Genomic DNA, 25,528 nt, shown 5'->3' on the forward strand with positions numbered 1-25,528 from the left:
TTGCTACTATAAATGGCTTTATACCAATTGCCAAGATAAGAATATATGTCCTTTTTAAAAAAATTAGCCCACATAAAGACTGACTTAGCCTAATAGCTTCTACTTCCATCCATGTCATTGCAAATGGCAAGATTTCTGTCTTTGGTTTTTTTGATGGCTGCATAATATTCCATTGTGTGTATATATATACCACATCTTCATTATCCATTCATCTGCTGAAGGACATCTAGGCTCTTCTCATAGTTTGGCTATGGTGAACACTGTTGCTATAAACATTCGGGCTCATGTGCCCCTTCAGATCACTACATTTCTATCACTGAAGTAAATACCCAGTTTGCAATCGCTGGGTCATAGGTAGCTATATTTTCAACTTTTTGAGGAACTTCCATTCTGTTTTCCAGAGTGGCTGCACCAGCTTGATTTCCCACCAACACTGGAAGAGGGTTCCCCTTTCTCTTCATCCTTGCCAACATTTGTCAATTCCTGACTTGTTAATTTTAGCCATTCTGACTGGTGTGAAGTGGTATCTCATTGAGGTTTTGAGTTGTATTTCCCTGATGCTGAGTGATGTAAAGCACTTTTTCATGTGTCTGTTGGTCATTTGGATATCATCTTTGCAGAAATATCTGTTCATGTCTTCTGCCCATTTTTTGACTAGATTCTTTGGATGTTGAGTTTGATAAGTTTTTTTTTATAGACTTTGGATACTAGCCCTTTATCTGATATGGCATTTGCAAATATCTTCTCCCATTATGTTGGTTGTCTTTAGGTTTTGTTGACTGTTTCCTTTGCTGTGCAAAAGCTTTTGATCTTGATGAAGTCCCAATAGTACATTTTTCCTGTTGCTTACCTTTGATGTTATTTCTAGGAAGAAGTTGCTGTGCCTGAGGTCGAAGAGGTTGCTTCCTGTGTTCTTCCCAAGGAACTGGATGGATTCCTGTCTCACACTTAGGTCTTTCATCCATTTTGAGTCTATTTTTGTGTGTGGTGTAAGGAAATGGTCCAGTTTCATTCTACTGCACGTGGCTGTCCAATTTTCCCAACACCATTTGTTGAAGAGACTGTCTTTTTTTTTGACTGGACATTTGTTCCTGCTTTGTAGAAGATTAGTTGACCATAGAGTTGAGGGTCCATTTCTGGGCTCTCTACTCTGTTCCATTGATCTACGTGTCTGTTATTGTGCCAGTACCATACTGTCTTGATGATGACAGCTTTGTAATAGAGCTTGAAGTCTGGAATTGTGATGCCACCAGCTTTGGTTTTCTTTTTCAACATTCCTCTGGCTATTCAGGGTCTTTTCTGGTTCCATATAAATTTTAGGATTATTTGTTCCATTTCTAGTGAAAAAAGTTGATGGTATTTTGATAGGGATTGCATTAAATGTGCAGATTGCTTTAGGTAGCATATACATTTTCACAATATTTGTTCTTCCAATTCATGAGCATGGAATGATTTTCCATTTCTTTGTATCTTCCTCAATTTCCTTTTTTTTAAATGGCTAACATTATTTTTTATTAACCTATAATGTATTATTTGACCCAGGGGTCAAGGTCTGTGAATCATCAGGCTTACACACTTCACAGCACTCACCATAGAAAATATCCTCCCCAATGTCCATAACCCAGCCATCTTCTCCATACCTCCCTCCTCCCAGCAACCCTCAGTTTGTTTTGTAAGATTAAGAATCTCTTATGGTTTGTTTCCCTCCCGATCCCATCTTGTTTCCCCACTTTGCCTCTCAAATTCCTCATATCAGGGAGAGCAGATGATAACTGTCTTTCTCTAATTGACTTATTTCACTCAGCATAATACCCTCTAGTTCCATCCATGTTGTTGCAAATGGCAAGATTTCATTTCTTTTGATGGTTGCATAGTATTCCATTGTACATATATAGAGACCACTTCTTCTTTATCCATTCATCAGTTGATGGACATCTAGCTTCTTTCCATAGTTTGGCTATTGTGGACATTGCTGCTATAAACATTTGGGTGTACATGCCCCTTTGGATTACTACATTTGTATCTTTAGGGTAAATACCCAGTAGTGCAATTGCTGGGTCGTAAGGTAGCTCTATTTTCAACTATTTGAGGAACCTCCATGCTGTTTTCCAGAGTGGCTGCACCAGCTTACATTCCCACCAACACTGGAGGAGGGATCCCCTTTCTTCATATCCTCGCCAGCATCTGTCAATTCCTGACTTGCTAATTTTGGCCATTCTGACTGATGTGAGATGGTATCTCATTGTGGTTTTGATTTTTTATTTCCCTGATGGCAAGTGATGTGGAGCACTTTCTCATTTGTCTGTTGGCCATCTGGATGTCTTCTTTGCAGAAATGTCTGTTCATGTCCTCCGCCCATTTCTTTCTTTTTTAAATGCTTTCCCCCCCTTTCCTATTTTTTAAAAATTCTTTTTAGTGTTCCAGAATTCATTATTTATGTACCACACCAAGTGTTCCATGTAATAGGGCCCTCCATAATTATACCCACCACCAGGTTCACCCAACCTCCCACCCCCATCCCTTCTAAAACCCTCAGATTGTTTTTCAGAGTCCATAGTCTCTCATGGTTCATCTCTCCCTCCATTTCCCCCAACTCCCTTCTCCTCTCCTTCTCCCCATGTCCTCCATGTTATTTCTTATGCTCCACAAATAAGTGAAACCATATGATCATTGACTCTCTCTGCTTGACTTATTTCATTCAGCATAATCTCTTCCAGTCCCGTCCATGTTGATACAAAAGTTGGGTATTCATCCTTTCTGATGGAGGCATAATACTCCATTGTATATATGGACCATATCCATTCATCTGTTGAAGCGCATCTTGGTTCTTTTCACAGTTTGATGTCTGTGGCCATTGCTGTATGAACATTGGGGTACAGATGGCCCTTCTTTTCACTACATCTGTATCTTTGGGGTAAATACCCAGTAGTGCAATTGTAGGGTCATAGGGAAGCTCTATTTTTCATTTCTTAAGGAATATCCACACTGTTTTCCAAAGTGGCTGTACCAACTTGCATTCCCACCAACAGTGTAAGAGGGTTTCCCTTTCTCCACATCTTCTCCAACACAAGTTGTTTTCTGTCTTGTTAATTTTGGCCATTCTAACTGGTATAAGGTGGTATCTCAATGTGGTTTTGATTTGAATCTCCCTGATGGCTACTGATGATGAATATTTTTTCATGTGTCTGTTAGCCATTTGTATGTCCTCACTGGAGAAGTGTCTGTTCATGTCTTCTGGATATCAGCCCTTTGTCTGTATTGTCATTTACGAATATCTTCTCCCATTCTATGGGTTGCCTCTTTGTTTTGTTGACTGTTTCCTTTGCTGTGCAGAAGCTTTTGATTTTGATGAAGTCCCCAAAATTCATTTTCGCTTTTGTTTCCTTTGCCTTTGGAGACATATCTTGAAAGAAGTTGCTGTGGCTGATATCGAACAGGTTACTGCCTATGTTCTCCTCTAGGATTCTGATGGATTCCTGTCTCACTTTGAGGTCTTTTATCCATTTTGAGTTTATCTTTGTGTACGGTGTAAGAGAATGGTCGAGTTTCATTCTTCTACACATACCTGTCCAATTTTCCCAGCACCATTTATTGAAGAGACTGTCTTTTTTCCATTGTATATTTTTTCCTGCTTTGCCGAAGATTATTTGACCATAGAGTTGATGGTCCACATCTGGGCCCTCTACTCTGTTCCACTGGTCTATGTGTCTGTTTTTATGGCAGTACCATGCTGTCTTGGTGATCATAGCTTTGTAGTAAAGCTTGAAATCAGGCAACGTGGTGCCCCCAGTTTTTTTTTTTTTTTCAACATTTCCTTAGCAATTCGGGGTCTCTTCTGATTCCATACAAATTTTAGGGTTGTTTGCTCCAGCTCTTTGAAAAATGCTGGTGAAATTTTGATCAGAATGGCACTGAAAGTATAGATTGCTCTAGGCAGTACAGACATTTTAACAATGTCCATTTCTTGATTGGATTATTCGTTCTTTGGGTGTTGAGTTTGATAAGATCTTTATAGATTTTTTGGATACTAGTCCTTTATCTGATATGTCGTTTGCAAGTATCTTCTCCCATTCTGTCAGTTGTCTTTTGGTTTTATTGACTCTTTTCTTTGCTGTGCAAAAGCTTTTGATCTTGATGAAGTCCCAATAGTTCACTTTTGCCCTTGCTTCCCTTTCCTTTGGCGATATTTTTAGGAAGAAATTGCCATGGCTGAGGTCGAAGAGGTTGCTGCCTGTGTTCTCCTCAAAGATTTTGATGGATTCCTTTCTCACATTGAGGTCCTTCATCCATTTTGAATCTACTTTCGTGTGCAGTGTAAGGAAATGGTCCAGTTTCATTTTTCTGCATGCAGCTGTCCAATTTTCCCAACACCATTTGTTGAAGAGACTGTCTTTTTTCCATTGGACATTCTTTTCTGCTTTAATGAAAATTAGTTGACCATAGAGTTGAGGGTCTATTTCTGGGCTTTCTATTGTGTTCCACTGATTTATGTGTCTGTTTTTGTGCCAGTACCATACTGTCTTGATGATGACAGCTTTGTAATAGAGCTTGAAGTCTGGAATTGTGATGCCTCCAGCTTTGGCTTTCTTTTTCAACATTCCTCTGGCTATTTGGGGTCTTTTCTGGTTCCATATAAATTTTAGGATTACTTGTTTCATTTCTTTGAAAAAAAATTGACGGTATTTTGATAGGGATTGCATTAAATATGCACATTGCTTTAGGTAGCATAGACATTTTCACAATATTTGTTCTTCTAATCCATGAGCATGGAATGATTTTCCATTTCTTTGTGGCTTCTTCAATTTCATGAGTACTTTACAGTTTTCTGAGACCAGATTCTTTGCCTCTTTGGTTAGGTTTATTCCTAGGTATCTTATGGTTTTGGATGCAAATGTAAATGGGATCAATTCCTTAATTTCTCTTTCTTTTGTCTTGTTGTTGATGTACAGAAATGCAACTGGTTTCTGTGCATTGATTTTATATCCTGACGGTTTGCTGAATTCCTGTACAAGTTCTAGCAGATTTGGAGTGGAGTCTTTTGGGTTTTCCACATAAAATATCATATCATCTGCAAAGAGTGAGAGTTTGACTTCTCTGTTAACTTGGATGCATTTAGTTTCTTCTTGTTGTCTGACTGCAGAGGCTAGGACTTCTAGTATTATGTTGCATAGTAGTGGTGATAGTGGATAGCCCTGCCATGTTCCTGACCTTAGGGGAATTGAGAATTATATTCACTGTGGGTTTTTAATAGATGGCTTTTATGATATTGAGTGATATGTATACCCTCTAACCTTACATTTTGAAGAGTTTTGATCAAGAAAGGATGCTGTACTTTGTCAAATGCTTTTTCAGCATTTATTGAGAGTATCATATCCTTTATTAACTTATTTTTCTCACATGGACTGATTTGCCGATGTTGAACCAAACTTGAAGCCCTGGAATGTATACTACCTGGTCATGGTGAATAATCTTTTCAATGTACTGTTGGATCCCTTAGCTAGTAGTTTGGTGTTTTTTTGCATCTGTGTTCATCAAGGATACTGGTCTGTAATTCCTTTTTTTATGGGGTCTTTGTCTGGTTTTGGGATCAAGGTACTGCTGGCCTCATAAAATGAGTTTGGAGGAAAATGGAAGGAATGGAAGGAAAACCTTCCATTTCAATTTTTTGCAACAGTTTCAGGAGAATAAGTATTAATTCTTCTTTAAATGTTTGGTAGAGTTCCCTGGAAAGCCATCTGGCAATGGGCTCTTGTTTTTTGGGAGATTTTTGATGACTGCTTCAATCTCCTTACTGGCTATGGATCTGTTCAGATTTTCTATTTCTTCCTGGTTCAGTTTTGGTAGTTTGTATGTCTCTAGGAATGCGTCCATATCTTCCAGATTGTCCAATTTGCTGGCATATAGTTGCTCATAATATGTTCTTATAATTGTTTGTATTTCTTTGGTGTTGGTTGTGATCGCTCCTCTTTCATTCATGATTTCATTAATTTGGGTCCTTTCTCTTTTCTTTTTGGTAAGTCTGGCCAGGGGTTTGTCAATCTTATTAATTCTTTCAAAGAACAAGCTCCTAGTTTTGTTGATTTGTTCTACTGATTTTTTGGTTTCTATTTCATTGATTTCTGCTCTGATCTTTATTATTTCTCTTCTCCTGTGGGGTTTAGGCTTTCTTTGTTGTTCTTCAGCTCCTATAGGTGTAGGGTTAGGTTGTGTACTTGAGACCTTTCTTATTTCTTGAGAAAGGCTTGCATCGCTATATACTTTCCTCTCAGGACTGCCTTTGCAGTGTCCCAGAGATTTTGAACAGTTGTGTTTTCATTACCATTTGTTTCCATGACATTTTTCAATTCTTCTTTAATCTCCTGGTTGACCCATTCTTTAGTAGGATGCTCTTTAGCCTCCATGTATTTGCATTCCTTCCAACTTTCCTCTTGTGATTGAATTCTAGCTTCAGAGCATTGTGTTCTAAAAATATGCAGGGGATGATCCCAGTCTTTTGGTACTGGATGAGACCTGATTTGTGACCCAAGATGTGATCTATTCTGGAGAATGTCCCATGTGCACTAGAGAAGAATGTGTATTCTGTTGCTTTGGGATGGAACGTTCTGAATACATCTATGATCTCCATCTGGTCCAGTGTGTCATTTAAGGCCTTTATTTCCTTGTGATCTTTTTTCTTGGACAATCTGTCCATTTTAGTGAGGTGGGTGTTAAAGTCCCCTACTATTATTATATTATTGTTGATGTGTTTCTTTGATTTTCCTATTAATTGGTTTATATAGTTGGCTGCTCCCATGTTAGGGGTATAGATATTAAAAATTGATAGATCTTCTTGTTGGACAGGCCCTTTGAGTATGTTATAGTGTCCTACCTCATCTCTTATTATAGTCTTTGGTTTAAAATCTAATTGATCTGATGTAAAGATTGCCACCCCAGCTTTCTTTTGATGTCCTTTAGCATGGTGAATTGTTTTCCACTCCCTCACTTTAAATCTGGAGGTATCTTTGGGTCTAAAATGAGTTTCTTGTAGACGGCATATTGATGGGTTTTGTTTTTTTATCCATTCTGAAACCCTGTGCCTTTTGATTGGGGCATTTAGCCCATTTGTATTCAGGGTTACTACTGAACGATATGAATTTAGTGCCACTGTATTGCCTGTATGGTGGTTGTTACTGTACATTGTCTGTTCCTTTCTGGTCTACAACTTTAAGGCTCTCTCTTTGCTTAGAGGACCCCTTTTAGTATTTCCCTTAGGGCTGGTTTGGTGTTTACAAATTCTTTTTTGGTTTTGTTTGTCCTGGAGGCTTTTTATCTTCCCTATTTTCAATGATAGCCTAGCTGGATATAGTATTCTTGGCTGCATGTTTTTCTTGTTTAGTGCTCTGAATATATCATGCCAGTTCTTTCTGGTCTGCCAGGTCTCTGTGGATAAGTCTGCTGCCAATCTAATATTTTTACCATTGTATGTTAGACTTCTTGTCCTGGGCTGTTTTCAGGATTTTCTCTTTGTCACTAAGCTGGTAAGTTTCACTATTAGATGTGGAGTGTGGACCTATTTTTATTAATTTTGAGGGGGATCTCTGTGCCTCCTGGATTTTGATGTTTGTTCCCTTTGCCATATTAGGGAAATTCTCTACAATAATTTGATCCAATATACCTTCTGCCCCCCACTTCTTCTTCTTCTTCTGGGATCCCAATTATTCTAATTTTTTTGTCTTATGGTATCACTTATTTCTTGAATTCTCCCTTCATAGTCCAGTAGTTGTCTCTCTTTTGCTCAGCTTCTTTATTCTCAATCATTTGGTCTTCTATATCACTAATTCTCTCTTCTGCCTCATTTATCCCACCAGTTAGAGCCTCCATTTTTTGTTGCACCTCATTAATAGCTTTTTAAAATTTCAGCTTGGTAGACTTTAGTTCTTTTATTTCTCCAGACAGGGTTTCTCTAATATCTTCCATGCCTTTTTGGAACCGAGTTGGCACCTTGAGAATTGTCATTTTGAACTCTAGATCTGACATATTACCAATGTCTGCATTGATTAGGTCCCTAGCCTTCAGTACTGCCTCTTGTTCTTTTATTGTGGTGAGTTTTTCCACCTTGTCATTTTATCCAGATAAGAATATATGAATGAAAGAATAAAATACTAAAAGAGTGGCAAAGACCCCAGAAAAATGTACCCTAAGCAAATCAGAAGAGACCCCAAATCAGGGGTGGGGCGGACATGGTAAAAAGAAAAAAAAAATATATATATATATATATATGTTAGACTGATGAAAAAACATAGCCACCCACTAGATTTTGGGTGTAATTTTGGTCTCTTAGAAGACACTACCTTCCAAAAATTTAAAGAAAGAAAAACATATATACAAAAAGAAGGGTAAACATGATGAAGGAATGGAATAAGACTGTAAAGATGAAAATTTTAAAAAATTCTAAAAAAGGAATTGATAAATTGGTTGGAAAAAGAAAAAGAAAGTGGAGAGAATTTGCTCAGGCTGGAGACTAGAACAAAGCCCTGTGCTAGATTGAGGGTATATTTTGATCTATTAGAAGACATTATATCCCAAAATTTTTTAGAAGAAAAAATCCTATATGTATACAAAATTTAAAGTTAGATACAATAAAGGAATAAAATGACTCTAATAATGAGGATTTTAAAAGAGTCTTTTTTAAGAAAGGTATTGTTAAGATAAACTAGTTTAAAAACGTTGAAAGAGGATAAGTTTAAAAAATTAAAATAAGAAAAAAAATTAAAAATTTAATTAATTTTGCAAGGCTAAAGAATCATGGGGAGAAAGCCATGAATCCATGCTTTGCTTTCCCTTCCTTGGGATTCTGTTGTTCTCCTTGGTCAGTGAGCTTGGTCTTGGCAGGATTTCTTGCTGATCTTCTAGGGGGAAGGGCCTGTTACAGTGATTCTCAAATGTCTTTGCCTGAAGCGGAATTGCACCACACTTGCCAGGGTCTTGGCTAGGTAATCTGCTCAGTTTCACTCTTGGGAGTTTTTGTTCCCTGAATGCTTTCTGTAGAGTTCTGGAGGACTGGAATGAAAATGGCGGCCTCCCAATCTTCAGCCCAGAGGAACCAAGAGGTCGGGCCCCACTCCTCAGTGCGCCCTCAGAGAAAGCGCTCAATCACTCCATCTCCCTGGTTTCCGGCTGCGCTCTGAGCTCACCAGGCCTGTGACTGAACATTTCTGTCTCTGGCACACAGCCCCGTTTGGAGTCTCCAAACCCAGCAGATCCTGCCGCTCTGCTCTTCTGGCAAAGGAAGGTGGGTCTCCCTGGATCTGCCACTTGCGGGGTCCCTGCTCAAAGAGGGGCGAATGTGCTGTGGATCAGTTTAAGGTAACCCCGAGCTGACAGCTCAATCCTCGGCTCTATCTCTGTAGTCAGCTTCCCCGCTCTGAAACTTGAGAGATCTGCTACACTCAGACATCCCGATCCTTCTGTGACCCCGCAGGATCTGAGACCACAGTCTCCCTGTGAAGGGACCCCTGCTTAGCCGCTGGAGCAATGTCCCTCAGTGGAGCAGACTTTTAAAAGTTCAAATTTTGTGCTCTGTTGCTCCACTGGTTGCTAGAGCTGGCCCCTCCCCACCACGTTCTATCTTCCTGTCACTTTGGATTCACTTCTCTGCACATCCTACCTTTCAGAAAGTGGTCAATTTTCTGTTTCTAGAATTGCTGCTCTCCTTCTCTTTGATCTCCTGTTGGGTTTGTAGATGTTCAGAATGGTTTGATAACTATCTAGCTGAACTCCTGCCACCTGATGTTATCTCAGTCTGCTACTTCTCCGCCATCTTGACTCTCCCCCTTCCTCAATTTCTTTCATGAGTACTTTATAGTTTTCTGAGACCAGATTCCTTGCCTCTTTGGTTAGGTTTATTCTGAGGTATCTTATGGTTTGGGGTGCAAATGTAAATGGGATTGATTCCTTAATTTCTTTCTACTGTCTTGTTGTTGGTGTATAGAAATGCAACTGTTTTCTGTGCATTGATTTTATATCCTGATGGTTTACTGAATTCTTGTACAAGTTCTAGCAGATTTGGAGTGGAGTCTTTTGGGTTTTCCACATAAAGTATCATATCGTCTGCAAAGAGTGAGAGTTTGACTTCTCTGTTAACTTGGATGCATTTAGTTTCTTCTTGTTGTCTGACTGCAGAGGCTAGGACTTCTAGTACTACGTTGCATAGTAGTGGTGATAGTGGATAGCCCTGCCATGTTCCTGACCTTAGGGGAATTGAGAATTATATTCACTGTGGGTTTTTAATAGATGGCTTTTATGATATTGAGTGATATGTATACCCTCTAACCTTACATTTTGAAGAGTTTTGATCAAGAAAGGATGCTGTCCTTTGTCAAATGCTTTTTCAGCATTTATTGAGAGTATCATATCCTTTATTAACGTATTTTCTCACATGGACTGATTTGCCGATGTTGAACCAAACTTGAAGCCCTGGAATGAATCCTACTTGGTCGTGGTGAATAATCTAATATACAGTTGGGTCCCTTAGCTAGTAGTTTGGTGAGCATTTTTGCATCTGTGTCCATCAGGGATATTGGTATGTAATTCTCCTTTTTGATGTGGTCTTTGTCTGATTTGGGGATCAAGGTAATGCTGGCCTCATGAAATGAATTTGGAAGTTTTCCTTCCATTTCTGATTTTTTTACAACAGTTTCAGGAGAATAAGTACTAATTCTTCTTTGATGTTTGGTAGAATTCCCCTGGGAAGCTGTCTGGCCCTCGGCTCTTTTTTTTGGGGGGGGGGATTTTTGATGACTGCTTCAATCTCTTTACTGGTTATGGGTCTGTCCAGGTTTTCTATTTCTTCCTGGTTCAGTTTTGGCAGTTTGTATGTCTCTATAAATGCCTCAATTTTTTCCAGATTGTCCAATTTGCTGGTGTATAGTTGCTCATAATATGTTCTTACAGCTGTTTGTATTTCTTTGGTGTTGGTTGTGATCTCTCCTCTTTCATTCATGATTTCATTAATTTGGGTCCTTTCTCTTTTCTTTTTAATAAGTCTGGCTAGGGGTTTATCAATCTCATTAATTCTTTCAAAGAACAAGCTCCAATTTTGCTGATCTTTCTACTGTTCTTTTGGTTCCTATTTCATTGATTTCTGCTCTAATTTGTATTATTTCTCTTCTCCTGCTGGGTTTCAGATTTGTATGCTGTTCTTTCTCCAATTTCTTTAGGTGTAGAGTTAGGTTTTGTATTTAAGCCCTTTCTTGTTTCTTTCTTTCTTTTCTTTTTTTAAATTAACATATACTGTGTTATTTGCCCCAGGGCTACAGGTCTGTGAATCATCAAGCTTACACATTTCAAAGCACTCACCATGGCCTATGCCCTCCCCAATGTCCATAACCCAGCCACCATATCCCTACTCCCCTACCCACTAGCAAGCCTCAGTTTGTTTTGTGAGACTAAGAGTCTTTTATGGTTTGTCTCCCTCCTGATCCCTTGTTTCATTTATTCTCTCCCAACTGCCTGAATACCCTCTTTCTTGTTTCTTGAGAAAGGCTTGTATCACTATATACTTTCTTCTCATGGCTGCCTTCACTGTGTCCCAAGAATTTTTGAGTTGTGTTTTCATTTTCATTTGTTTTCCATGAACTTTCAAAAAATTCTTCATTCATTTTCTAGTTGACCCATTCATTCTTTTATAGGATGCTCTTTAGCTTCCATGTATTTGCATTCTTTTCAACTTTTCTCTTGTGACTGAATTCTAGTTTCAAAGCATTATGGTCTGAAAATATGCAGGGAATGTTCCAAATGTATTGGTTCTGGGTGAGACCTGATTTGTGACCCAGAATGTGATCTACTCTGGAGAATGTCATTTGCACACTAGAGAAGAATGTGTATTCTGTTGCTTTGATGGAATGTTCTAAATATATCTGTGATGCCCATCTAGTCCACTGTGTCATTTAAAGCCTTTATTTCCTTGTTGATCTTTTGCTTAAATGACCTGCCCATTTCATTGAGGGGGTTGTATTACTGTCATTGTGTTTCTTTGATTTTGTCATTAATTGTCTTACACAATTGGCTGCTCCCATGTTAGTGGCATAGATATTTAAAATTGTTAGATCTTACTGGACAGACTCTTTAAGTATGATATAGTGTCCTTCCTCATTTCTTATTATAGTCTTTGGTTTAAAACCTAATTTGTTTGATATAAGGATTGCCACCCCAGCTTTCTTTTGATGTCCTTTAGCATGGTAAATTGTTTTCCACCCCCTCACTTTAATTCTAGAGGTGTCTCTGAGTCTAAAATGAGTTTCTTATAAACAGCATATTCATTTTTTTAAAAGAATTTTATTTATTTGACAGAGAGTGAGAGGAGAGAGAGCACAAGTGGGAGGAGCAGCAGAGGGAGAGGGGTAAGCAGACTCCCTGCTGAGCAGGGAGTCCAATGTGGGACTCGACCCAGGATCCTGAGATCATGACCTGAGCCAAAGGCAGCAGCTTAACCCACTGAGCCACCCAGGTGCCCCGATGGGTTTTTTTTTTTTTTAATCCATTCTGATACCCTGTGTCTTTTGATTGGGGGCATTTATCCTATTTACATTCAGGATAACTACTGAAAGATATGAATTTAGTGCCTTTGCATTGCCTATAAGATGACTGTTATTGTATATTGTCTCTGTTCCTTTCTGGTCTATGTTATTTTCAGGCTTTCTCTTTGCTTAGATGTCCCCTTTCAATATTTCCGGTAGGGCTGGTTTGGTGTTTACAAATTCTTTTAGTTTTTGTTTGTCCTGGAAGCTTTTTATCTCTCCTTCTATTTTCAATGACAGTCTAGCTGAATATAGTATTCTTGGCTGCATATTTTTCTCATTTAGTGTCCTGAATATATCATGTCAGTCCTTTCTGGCCTACCAGGTGTCTGTGGTTAGATTTGCTGCCAATCTAATATGTCTCCACTGTAGGTTACAAACTTCTTATCTAGAGCTGCTTTCAGAATTTTCTGTCTCTGAGGCTTGTAAGTTTCAGTATTAGATGATGGGCTGTTGACTTATTTTTATTGATTTTGAGGTGGCTTCTCTGTGCCTCCTGGATTTTGATAACTGTTCCTTTCCCCATATTATGGATGTTCTCCAATATAATTTTCTCTGATACACCTTCTGCCCCTCTCTCTTTCTTCTTCTGGGATCCTAATTATCCTAATATTGTTTAATCTTATGGTATCACTTATCTCTCAAATTCTCTGCTTGTGATCCAGTAATTATTTCTCTTTTTCTTGGCTTCTTTATTCTCCATCATTTGGTCTTCTATATCACTAATTCTTTTTCTGTATCATTTATCCCAGCTGTTAGAGCCTCCATTTTTTTTGCACCTCATTAATAGCCTGATTTTAACTTGGTTAGATTTTAGTTCATTTCTCCAGAAAGGGATTTTCTAGTATCTTCTATCGCTTTTTCAAGTCCAGATATGATCTTTAAAATCATCATACTGAACTCTAGTTCCAACATCTAACTAATGTCTATATTGATTAGGTCCCTGGCAGTTGGTATTTCCTTTCCTTTTTTTGAGGTGAGTTTTTCTGTTTTGTCATTTCGTCCAGAGAATAATAGAAGAGTGAGAAAAAAATGCTAATAGGGTAACAACCACCTCAGAAAAATATAAACCAAAGAAATCAGAAGAGACCCAAAACTCAGGATAAAAGAAAGGAAAACAAATGATCAGGCTTGTGAACAGAACAGAGTCACACCCTAGATTTAGTGTGTATTTTGGTCTGTTAGAAGAAACTGCCTCTCAAAATGTTAAAGAAAAACATATATACAAAAATAAGGGTAAATACAATGAAGGGATGGAATATGATTTGTAAAGGTAAAAATTAAAGATTTCAAAAAAGCAATCAAGTTCATTGAAAAAAAATTTAGAAAAAAAAGAGAATGTGATCAGGCAGGAGACTAGAACCAAGTCATTCACTAGATTTAGAGTATATTTTGGTCTATTATTTGAAACTGTATACCACAAATTTAAAGAAAGAAAAATGTATATATAAAAAGAAATAAGGTTAAACACAATGAAGGGATAGAATATGACTGTAAAATGAAAATTAAAAAAGGGTTTTAAAGAGGAATTAATAAAATATTGGTTAAAAGAGAAAAGAAGAAAAATTTTAAAAAATAGAAAAAGAAAAAATAAAGAAAAATTTTAAAATTAACTTTGAAAGACTAGAGAATCATGGGGAAAAAGCCATGAATTCTATGTGCTGTATTCACCTAGTGCTGGAGTTTTGCAATTCTCATTTATCAGTAAACTTAGCCTTGGCCAGATGTTCTTGCTGATCTTCTTTGGGAAGGGCCTTTTACAGTGATTCTCAAATGTCTTTGCCTGAGGTGGAACTGTACAGCCTTTGCCAGGGGCCAGGCTATGCAATCTCCTTGGGTGTGCTCTCAGTTTACGTTTGGTTCCCTAAATGCTTTCCATATAGCTTTGGAGGACAAGAATGAAGATGGCGGCCTCCCAGTCTCTGACCCAGTGGAGCCGAGAGCTCAGGGCCTCACTCCTCAGTGTGCCCTCAGAGAAAAGCAGTCAATCACTTCTGTCTCCCTGGTCTCTGGCCGCACTATGTACTCACCTGGCCTATAACCAAGCATTTCTATCTCTGGCACAAGGCCTCGTTTGGAGTCTCCAAACCCAGCAGATTCCCGCAGTGCACTCTCGTGCTGTTCCTCCCAGGGGAAGGTGAGTCTCCCTGGATCTGCTGCTTGTGGGGTCCCTGCTTGAAGAGTAGTGGCTCAACTGTGAAGTGGATCATGGTTTATGCAACCCTGAGCTGAGAGCCCTCTCCCTGGCTCCATCTCTGCAGCCAGCTTCTCTGCTCTGATACCTGGGAGCTCTCCCATGCTCAGGAACCCCCAGTCTTTCTGTGACTCCAAGGGACCTGAGACCACACTGTCTCAGTGAGGACTCCACCCCCCACCTAGCTACTGGGGTGACAACCCTGCATAGAGCAGACTTCTAAAAGTTCTGATTTTCTGCTCTGCTGCTCTCTCATTCCCCAAGAGCCAGTCCCCCCGCCCCTCGCAGTCTATCTTCTTGTATAACACCTTAGACTGACCTCTCCGCACGTCCTACCTTCTGTAAAGTGGTCGCTTTTCTGTTCATAGAATTGCTGCTCTTCTTCTCTTCAATCTCCTATTGAGTTTGTAGGTGTTCAGAATGGTTTGATAACTATCTAGCTGAATTCCTGGGACCTGATGTAATTTAGGTCTTCTACTTCTTTGCCATCTTGCTCCCTCCATCCCCCCAAACATAAAGGTTTTAATTATGTCTTGTCTCCAGAAAAGCACATGTCCTTAACAGTGGATTGATAATAGTTCCAATAACTAATGGCTATCCAGGAAGAGGTGGGCAACCATTTGTTTGGATAGGATACAATTGGATAATTACATCCTATCACAAGGAGCAAAATTCCAGGTGTGCTAAAGGAGTTTTTGGAAGGATTATTTTCAGTAGTATAATATATAAAAACACAGTCACCCTTGTGAGAATGAAACTAGAAGATTAGCAAATGAAGAAAGGCACAGCGGAGTCAGCTATTATGTTATTACACATCAGGTACTCTATATACGTTGCTTTACGTGATACCCATGGCACTCTCATGCAGCACCTACAGGCGCCTTCACTTTGTAGAAGAGAGTGGACACTCGGAGAGGGGAAATAATTTGTCCTAGAGTCATATTCCTGACCCAGGCCTGCTGACTCCCAAGTCATGGTTCTTCTAGTTCTCTATGCAAATTATCATAGAAAGAATTTACCAGAAGAAGAGCACATAATAGTTTTGCTGACAACAAGGTAGCTACAAGCTGCCATGATAGAATGAGTCACTGTGGATTCAACTTACTTCAGGGAGGAATCCCCAACACCAATGCAGCCTCGCAAGCTGAGCTTCCTCAGGAATCCACCACATCGCTTGGAGATATTTTCCACCACTCGACCCTGGAATCAAAAAAAGTCAGAAAAAAATATCATTTTTCATGCTGCTTATCTAACACATGATAACCTGAAATTTAGAAATGGAATATATTTTTTCCAGGTGTAATGAAGCCATTTTGGAGCATTCCTCCAACACTCCACTCTTCCTAAAGGAGCTGCAAGCATTGAAAAATGTTTTCAATTAAAGCATTAAGTATTCAAAAAAACCCACCAAACCTTAGTGCACTTTATTTTGACAGCTTTAACCCTGGAGCTAGGCCTCCCCTACTCAGGGCTCGGAGCTACTGCACCAGTTGCAAGGTTTTTTGAGGTCAGCTGTGGGAACACTGGCTGCTAAGCAGCAATCTAAAACAACATTGCTCAAAAAACCAAATTCTATTTTAGCTACACATTACCACTCTAAAAGTTTGAAAATGTATTATAAAAGTTCCCCCTCATGCTCCTTAGTAATCACCTATAAACATATTTGCTTTGAAATAGAAAACTTGGCTGGATATTGGCAGATACATTAAAAGAAAAAAAATGAACACTGATAAAGCACTTTGATTTTTTTCAGGCACTATTTTAACACTTTCTTGTACTTATTATGGCTCAGTTACTATTCCCAACAACTTCATGGTCTACTACTCCACAATGGAGATAATGAAGAGTATGTCTAGAATACAAATCTTTCAGGTCATCTCTTGTTACATTACCATGCACTGTGATTCAAGTCAATGGAAAACTACAAATCAATCCAGGCAGGACTACCAATGGTCCATACACTTCAGGATTGATGGTTTGGGTTATTATACCAGGTAGAGAACCATGACCAGCTGAGGTGCTTGCTGCGAAGGGAGCACAGAATGGGGAGTAGAAGAAGACAGTTGAAAATATCAACTACCATCATGCAACCAATTAGAGAAATGAAAACTCTGTCATGAATGCTTCTCCTTATTTTGTTATGAGTATGTGTGTATGTAAAGCCAATATATTTGTTTTCTTTCCTCTTCTGTTCCCTTATGTAAAATAAGATGTATTGACACCATATCAAGTATTTAAGTATCATTAATTCTTTTTTTTTTTAAAGATTTTATTTATTTATTTGTAAGAGAGAGTGAGAGCGAGCACAGGCAGACAGAGTGGAAGGCAGAGGCAGAGGGAGAAGCAGGCTCCCTGCGGAGCAAGGAGCCCGATGTGGGACTTGATCCCAGGACGCTGGGATCATGACCTGAGCCGAAGGCAGCTGCTTAACCAACTGAGCCACCCAGGCGTCCCTAAGTATCATTAATTCTATATCATACTATTTAAGATACAGGATATGAAGAAGAGTGAACACTCAAGGACATTCTCTCTTCTTCTGAGGAAGGAGTTAGTGTGTTTCTGGTTGTACACTGGATACTTGTACCACATTAGGTTGAATTTGGACCTTGTTATTTTCTTTATTTGGAGATTAAGTATGGCTTAAGGTGATACATATGGGTGCCAAGTTGACAAGGGGTGAACATTTGATAATTAATCTGATGCATCAACTTGACTGGACCACAGGATATGCAAACATTTGGCCCAACAGTATTCTGTATGAGTCTGTGAAGGTATTTCTGGATAAGGTTACCACTTGAATCAATAGAGAAAGAAAAGTTGCAGTGGGTGAGCCTCATCCAATCAAGTGAAGACCCGAATAGAATAAAAAAGGCTGAGTAAGTGGGAACTCGCCATGCATGACTGATTGAGCTAAGACAGTGGTCCTTCATGGCCTTTGGACTGGGACAGAAAAACATCAGTTCTTCTTAAGTCTGGAACCTGTCAGCTTTCAGACTGGAATCTACCCCATGGACTCTGCTGGTGCACAGGTCAGACTGGAGCTCCGTTTCAGCTCTCTTGAGTCTCCAGCTTCCTGACTGCAGATCTTAGTACTTCTCAGCCTCCATAATCACATGATCCAATTCCTCAATATAAATTTCTGTGTTTGTATACATACAGACCCTATTAATTTTTTCTCTGGAGAATCCTGACAATTAACAGACTGGATTCAAAGCTTCATTTAGCAAATAAAGAAATTAAATGGTCAAATTGCCAAGGTTACCCTTTAGTGAGTGAGTTAGAGTTCTAACAGAGTTACTTGATTCTAAAGGCTGCACAACTACTCCTCCACAAGGGAGGAAATACTGAAAGAGGACCATTTGGGTCTTTAAAAAAAAAAAGCTATTATCCTCACTTTTTTTTTTTTTATCCTCACTTTCTAACATGGCAATCTTGACACTGAACTGTAAGCACTAAGCATTCATTAGGACACATCAAACCACAAGATCACAGGAGCAAGGCTCACACATATTGTTACCTGGCTAACATCTCCAGATGAAAATCTACACTCTGATATTGTTAGCAGATTTATGCTTTCGTGAGTATTTCCTCAGTTAATAAATGGCTGTCACTGGAGGTAGGGAAGCTTATGATTTGGAAATCTAAGATAAACATTTAAGTAAAAAATAAAACAGTGAAAACCCCTCCATACCAACATCTACAGATGAGGTACACAACATATTTTTCTCCATTTCAAGTTGGTTACATTTATATAAGCTTTCTATTCTTCCTTTCTTTGGAGTAAAAGCTTTGGTACTCAGATTAAAAAAAAATTACATTCAGAATTTTCTGCTGTACTGTTTCCAATGAAGAAAAAATGAGCTCAGAGTTTCCAAATGCAAAATTCAAGTCAATGACTGTGTATTATCCATTTAGATAGTATGTTGAATGATGATGATAGTATGATAGGATAGATTTTGGAATGAACAGCTTTCGAGAAAAATAAGGCCTAAATGGAGAGACCTTAGGAGTTATAACTTTTAGATTAGCATGCTACTTGGTTATTTCTTATTTTTGGCTTGGTGGAATCTTTATTAACCATGAAGACACTGACAAAAAATGTCCAACTTTTAAAGACATGGAAAATGCCTAAACATCAGGGTAACAACACTGATTCAGGAAAGAGTGATGCTCAAGGAAAGGCAAAATGTACACTTGTCATCTGGCTGCTTTATTCTACCTTCTCTCTGAAACACAACAGTCACATTGTGTTCATGGTACCCACTGTTTCCTTCTAACTGACTGAACCACCCAGGAATCCCCCTACTGTTTCCTCTTACTAGATGAATGACCTTGGGTAAGTTACTCAAGCTTTTTGTGCCTCAGTTTCTTCAATATGGTGTTTTTGAGAAAATTAAATGGATATTTGTAAGCTACTTAAATAGTGCCAGGCACATAGTAAATAGTTAGTATATTAATCCTGAACCTTGGTACATTCTCTTTCTCTTAACATACCCATAAATCATCATTTTCATCCCAAAGAAATAATTTTAGATGATCAGTTTATCCATGGAATGCTTCCTGGGGTGAGTATCCAATGGGTCCTGTTTAAAGATTTTATTTATTTATTTGACAGAGAGAGAGATCACAAATAGGCAGAGAGACAGACAGAGAGATGAGGAGAAGCAGGCTCCCCGCTGAGCAGAGAGCCCCATATGGGACTCGATTCCAGGCCCCTGGGATCATGACCTGAGCCGAAGGCAGAGGCCTAACCCACTGAGCCACCCAGGCGCCCCCAATGGGTCCTATTTAAAGAACACAGTGGGGCTCCAACACTTGATTCATAATCCAGTCTGGATTCAAGTTGTTAGCCCCGAAAGAGGAGCTAAATAATATTAGGCTAGACTAATACTAATATGGTGCTATCTATTTTAAGTTTTCACATGTAGGGGCACCTGGGTGGCTCAGGTGGTTAAGCATCTGATTTCTGCTCAGTTCATGAAACTGGCTGGGGTCCTGGCATCAAGTCCTGCATCAGGCTCCGAGTCTGCTTCTCCCTCTGCCCTTCACCCTGCTCATGTTCTCTTTCTCTCTCTTGTCCTCACTCTCTCTGTCAAATAAATAAATAAAGTTTTAAACAAAAAGTTTTTATATGTAATTCTTTATATAAATGGTTACCCATAAACTCGTCTTTCCTTTAGTGGAAGTACTCTTAAGTCTTTCTACAATGTATTTATATAGCTATGATCGGCTGTAAGCTAAAATTCTGAAATCAAATAATATACAAGGTAGTGCTATTTACTTGAAATAGTAGTTTTTAAAATCTTAATTTAAAAGTTTTAAATATGCCTTTCAAAAAGTTGTATAGCTCGGGAAAATCATCAAAGAAAACTGAGGGGACAGTAAGAGCCACAAAAATAATAATTTTTAAGAATTTTAAAAAACAACGACTTTCCTTTGGTGAGCAGAAATGACCACAATTTTTGGAATTTAATGTGCTTCTCAGCATCACTAAGTAAACACAATGAACAAAGATCTAGAGATTATCAGTTTGAAGAAGAATCACAGGTCAGCATGTTTGGATGGGGCACTGTGGAATCACTGCTATTAAGCCTGGAAAGAGCATTAAAGAACTCCTAATCCAGGGGCCACAGTCCAAAACAGCAACTGAGCGCTTATGTATTCAGGCTGGGTGTGAAGCCCTGAGGTTCCTGACCCTTCCCAATTCAAAACACAACATGAGAGGAAACCCACAGTGGGAAATCCTGTGCTCGGCCCCACTTGCTGCAGGTGCTCTGCTCCACTGGTTTGATATGGGATCAGACACTCTCCAGCTGGTAACCTAGAGAAAGAGGGGAAGGGCCTCCACAACTGATCATTAGTTCTTCTAAGGTAACACGAGGTTAAATAACTCAGAGGAAATTGTTTGGGCTCATCTCACTGTTAAGCATGATTATCTCCTTATCCATTAAAAAAAGACACAAAACATACACTTTGGTAGAAACACTTGAGGAAAATGCTATATGAGGAACTGGATTAAAATACAACTCCATGACTACAACTGAATTGGCTAAACGAGAAATGAATAAGGTTCTCCCAACGTTGGGCAGATAAACTTCAGAATCTCCACACCCTTAATACAGTAGTCTAGATAATTATTATTTTTTTAAAATTTATTTATTTGTCAGAGAGAGAGAGAGTGCACAAGCAGGCAGAGTGGCAGGCAGAGGCAGAGAGAGAAGCAGGCTTCCCGCAGAGCAGGGAGCCCGGTGCGGGTCTCGATCCCAGGATCCTGGATCACGACCTGAGCCAAAGGCAGGAGGCTTAATGGACTGAGCCACCCAAGCATCCCAGTCTAGCTAAATATTGTGTGCAGTGAAGATTACTTTCCTCTTTCTTTTTCTTATAAGTTGATATTTAATCTAAAAGTTGTTTTAAAATAAACTTTTCTCATTTGGTCAGGCTTACCACTCTTACATGAGGATATTCACGTATTTCCAGGTAAATACATGAAAATCCTAGAATTATAAACACTTTGAGGATTTTTTTGCCTCTTTATTTTATAGACAATAAAACTGAAGAACTGAGAGAGAATATGGCTTAAGTGGCTGAGCTGCAGTGATATCCCAGGTCTCCATCTTCACTCCTCGACTCATTCTTCTGCCATTTCTCCATTCTTGATGCTGAATTAGAATTCTCAGTAGATCTTTCAGATCAATAAATATTTGTCAGGAGTCTGCTAAGATTAAATCACTGAACTGGGTGTTAATAATGCAGGTTCGGGGCTTTAAAAAGCTAAGCAGCAATACCAAGGCTATAGACATAACAAGGAGGGAAAGTAGTTTGTTACTGATACAGAGCCAAAGCAAAATACAAGCAGAATTTTGGTCTTTATGTACATAGATACCTTCTAGATTTTTTTCCTTCTCTCCTACACTCTGATATCTTAATATTAAATCTAGGGGTGCCGGGGTGGCTCAGTGGATTAAGCCTCTGCTTTGGCTCGGGTCATGATCTCAGGGTCCTGGGATAGAGTCCCGCATCGGGCTCTCTGCTCAGTGGGGAGCCTGCTTCCCCCTCTCTCTCTGCCTGCCTTTCTGCCTGCTTGTGATCTTTCTCTCTGTGTCAAATAAATAAATAAAATATTTTTAAAAATTAAATCTAAATGCAGCAAAAGAAGAAGGCAGGAAAAGTGATCAGTTTACTTATCTTTTTAAAAAGTCTGTTGTCTAAAAGAAAGCTAACTTACCTCTACATCTGTTTGAAAGTTAAAAAGGTCTATTCTTTGCCAGTTGCTTCCATCCAGGGCTAAGATGTTCCAGGCCTAGGGTGCGGGAGGCAGAGGAGGAGAGATGGAGGTGAAAGAGATACACTGAGACTGTTAATGGAAGTCCTGATTCAACCTCTGTATTTCCAAACTTTTATTCCTGATATACATTAAGTGGACAGTCAAATATGGAATTAAGTTAACACCATGTTATATTAAATGTAAAAGATGACATTTAAAGTTAACTGCTTGGGACAGCTGGGTGGCTCAGTTGGTTACGCATCCAACTCTTGATTTTGGCTCAGGTCATGAGCTTGGGGTCGTGGGACTGAGCCCCGCATTGGCTCTGCGCTAGATCTGGAGCCTACTTAAGAGTCTCACTCTCCCTCTCTCTCCCACTTCCACTGCCCCTCCCCCCACTAGTGCACAGACACACATGTGCACTTTCTTAAAAACATTAAATTAAAAAAAGTTAACTGCTTGCTTGAACTAAAACTAAAACTCATTCTAATAAAACTCAATATTTATTGATTGATAAAAATCTGGTTAATACTCTACCTTGGAAATCTGTGCACATCGGCACAAAGTTACTATATCCAAGAAGGAAAATATTCTAGGAAGAAAGGGGAAAAAACAAAAAAAATGAGATGGTATTAACATTTTAAGATATTTACAACTTGAAAGATAAAATCTAATGTACCATCCCGATATAAGTTTTTTTAAAGATTCCTCAATTTGAAATACACAAGCTCACTATAATTCTGCAACACTACTATGAAATATCAAATGTTCACATGTTCCAAAGCTGTTTTAGACTCACTACACAAATCCCCTTAAAAAAAGAACCTGTTAAACTTTTATGTCACTTGTTCTATGACATGGACGTGGGATAGATCATAATTTATTCTATTAAAAAACCAACTCTCTAATCTCTTAGACACTAAGCCCGGGGAGAGCTAAATCCTTCTAATTCTAATGTCCCTAGCACATGGTACAAACTCCTCTTCTGTTAATAGATGTACCAAACAGGTTCAGATGTCTGAGCCTCAAATAACACAGCCAAGAAAGACTCAATGATAAAACGCATTTGGCTTTAATGTGTTTGTTCACAGAGCAGAAAGATGGAGTCCATTCATTGGCAAGCTCTATAGTGACCAGTTTTTGCTGAGCAAAAGCCAAGAACCACAGAAGGGGAAAGATGAGGAAAAGAAAAATCAGAGAAGTAAACAAAAACCTAGTAGTGCCCCTAGAGGGAGCAGTAGCTGTCAGTACGTCAGGGGACTGGGTGAAGTCCCAACATGGGCAGTGGAGATGAGTTGTTGATGATAGCACTTCGGCAAATACCTGCGTGTATCTCAGCACTGTGTGGTAACAGCTGCAAACAAAGAGCAGCTTTTCTGAGAGAAGAGAGGTTTATGAGGATGAGGTCAGGGACAATAATAGGATCTCAATTCTCATAGTTCTGGGGGATAAATATGAGAGTTTACGTCTCTGTGTAGAAGGGGGAAAAGTTAAGATGGCAAACAGCCACCTATAAAGTTCTTCCAAATTCTCCAAAGATAACAATCAATGGTCAGTTGAAAATCCATGGGCTCAGGGAACAATAGCAGATCCACAAAACCCCAGAGCATTGTACCCTACAATAATGCATACACAAGCAGCACCACAGGGCTAGTGATGCTACAGGTACTATTCTACAATACAGGCTCCAATCACTTTCTACTGAAAAGTAAAGAATAGAAACGTTAGGGCTATACTGACCTTAAAAGATGCAATGGAACTTTGTATATAGGAAAATGTTGATGGCTAAAAATACGCACTAAAGTATATGCTAAACATGTTTCAAGGTGCCTGCAAACCTACATTGCCTCTATGGAAATACATCTTGCCCCACCCAAACGCCCTTCTGCCTCAAACATCCATGTTCTGTGCCATACGACCATTCCACTATGAGCCACAACTCATCACTAGCTCTCTAAAAGACCAAGGACCGGAGAGAGAAATGCATATGGTAGAATATGCTGGGGCTGGGTTCTAAAGTAAAAGCCTAGGTGAAAAAGGAGTTAGCCAAGTTTCCCTTGAGAATCCCTTAAGACTGTATCTCCTTGGAGACCACTTTCTATCACCTCTTTATAAGAACAATTGCACTGATATTTAAAAAGGTAGCTAACTTCGATTATGTATTTACTATGTGCTAGCCACAATTTATGTTAGTCATTTAACAGTCTCAACACTGTTTATCTCTTTTTCAGAGAATGACACAGAGCACAGAAAAGTTAAGTAACCTGCCCAGGCTACACAGATAGTAAGAATAGAGCTAGGGTTTGAAGCCAGGTAGTCTGGCTTGAGAGCCCAAGTCTATGACCACTACATATACAGCCTTAGAAAATTAAACTCAACCGTTTTTACCTCAGGACTGGACTAGATGCTATTTTTTTTTTCAACTGAACAGCTGATGAAGTAATTTTGCTTTGTGAGCATGCTGTATGGAAAACACCTGTCTTTGAAAGCTAGGATCACACTAACTGAAGCAAAATGCTCACACATCCAGCCACACATGAGAACCAACAGCTGGAGCAAAAGTTCACATTACTCATCTCAAGCTTACTACCAAATTTTATGGTTACTGAATGAAAAAGCAGATTGCCTTTACTGTTTATTTTCCCTCTTCCCATCATCCCATAAATATATGTAGCTGAATTTGCACAAATTAAATAGGCATGATAGGACTCCAAATTACCAAACTGCAACCTAAGCCGAATTCCTGAATCATGTTTCAGTGAATAAAATAAATGCCTTGAATAAGAGCGTGGGACAGTGGCAATAGAGACAAAGATAGCTAGAGGAGTTAAGAGTCATGGTAAATTGAGTTCCAGCCTTTCCAAGCATTTTTTTTTTCTTGGAAATTACTTCCTACCTCATATGTGATAACTTCACCCTTCATTAGGAAAGCACTGCAAAGGCAACTTGGTTATCAGCAAATCTATAAAGGGATATATAGGAGTGGATATGCTTCTGAACTTTGTATTCTATTCCACTGGTCTGTTTGTCTACATTTGTGCCAATAAGACTGTTTTAATTATAAAGCTTTATAAGTCTTGAGGTCTGGTAATGTTAAGTCTTTCAACTTTGTTCTTTAAGATTACCTTGGCTATTCTTGATTCTTAGAATTTCCTCTTCCCTTTTAGAATCAGCATGTCAATTTTCACAGGAAAACTTTATGGAATTTTAACTGGGATTACATTGCATTTATAGAAACTTTGGGGAGAACTGAAACCTTTATAATATCAAGTCTTCCAATCCAGAAACATGATATATTCCATTATTTATTTAGGATGTCTTTAATTTCTCATAGTAATTTTTGTAGTTTTCCATATAGATACTCTCATCATCTTTAGATTCCCCTGCACCGGTTATTTGATGTGTTACTATTAAAATGGGATTTTTAAATGTCATTTTCTGTGTGTGTGTGTGTGTGTGTGTGTTTTTAAGTAAACTCTACACTCAAGTGGGGCTTGAACTGATAACCTG

General features: G+C 38.9%; 1 protein-coding gene across 6 annotated transcripts in view; it reads right to left on the reverse strand.

Moving 5' to 3' along the window:
- The window catches only part of FBXL2 (F-box and leucine rich repeat protein 2), a 148,426-nt gene that overhangs the window by 41,069 nt on the left and 81,829 nt on the right, over positions 1-25,528 (reverse strand). For 4 of the 6 annotated variants that reach the window (XM_004774184.3, XM_013046668.2, XM_013046667.2 and 1 more), the window contains exons 3-5: positions 22,556-22,610; positions 21,980-22,054; positions 15,857-15,951 (exon numbers count right to left, since the gene is read on the reverse strand). In XM_004774184.3, coding sequence (XP_004774241.1) covers positions 15,857-15,951; positions 21,980-22,054; positions 22,556-22,610 — 225 coding nt within the window. The remainder of the gene's footprint in view (positions 1-15,856; positions 15,952-21,979; positions 22,055-22,555; positions 22,611-25,528) is intronic. The other 2 variants (XM_013046666.2, XM_045089070.1) reach the window with 1 other exon arrangement.

This window comes from Mustela putorius, unplaced genomic scaffold (assembly GCF_011764305.1).
Source record: "Mustela putorius furo isolate JIRA1106 unplaced genomic scaffold, ASM1176430v1.1 tig00003834_pilon_pilon_pilon, whole genome shotgun sequence".
Classification (NCBI taxonomy): Eukaryota; Metazoa; Chordata; class Mammalia; order Carnivora; family Mustelidae; genus Mustela; species Mustela putorius.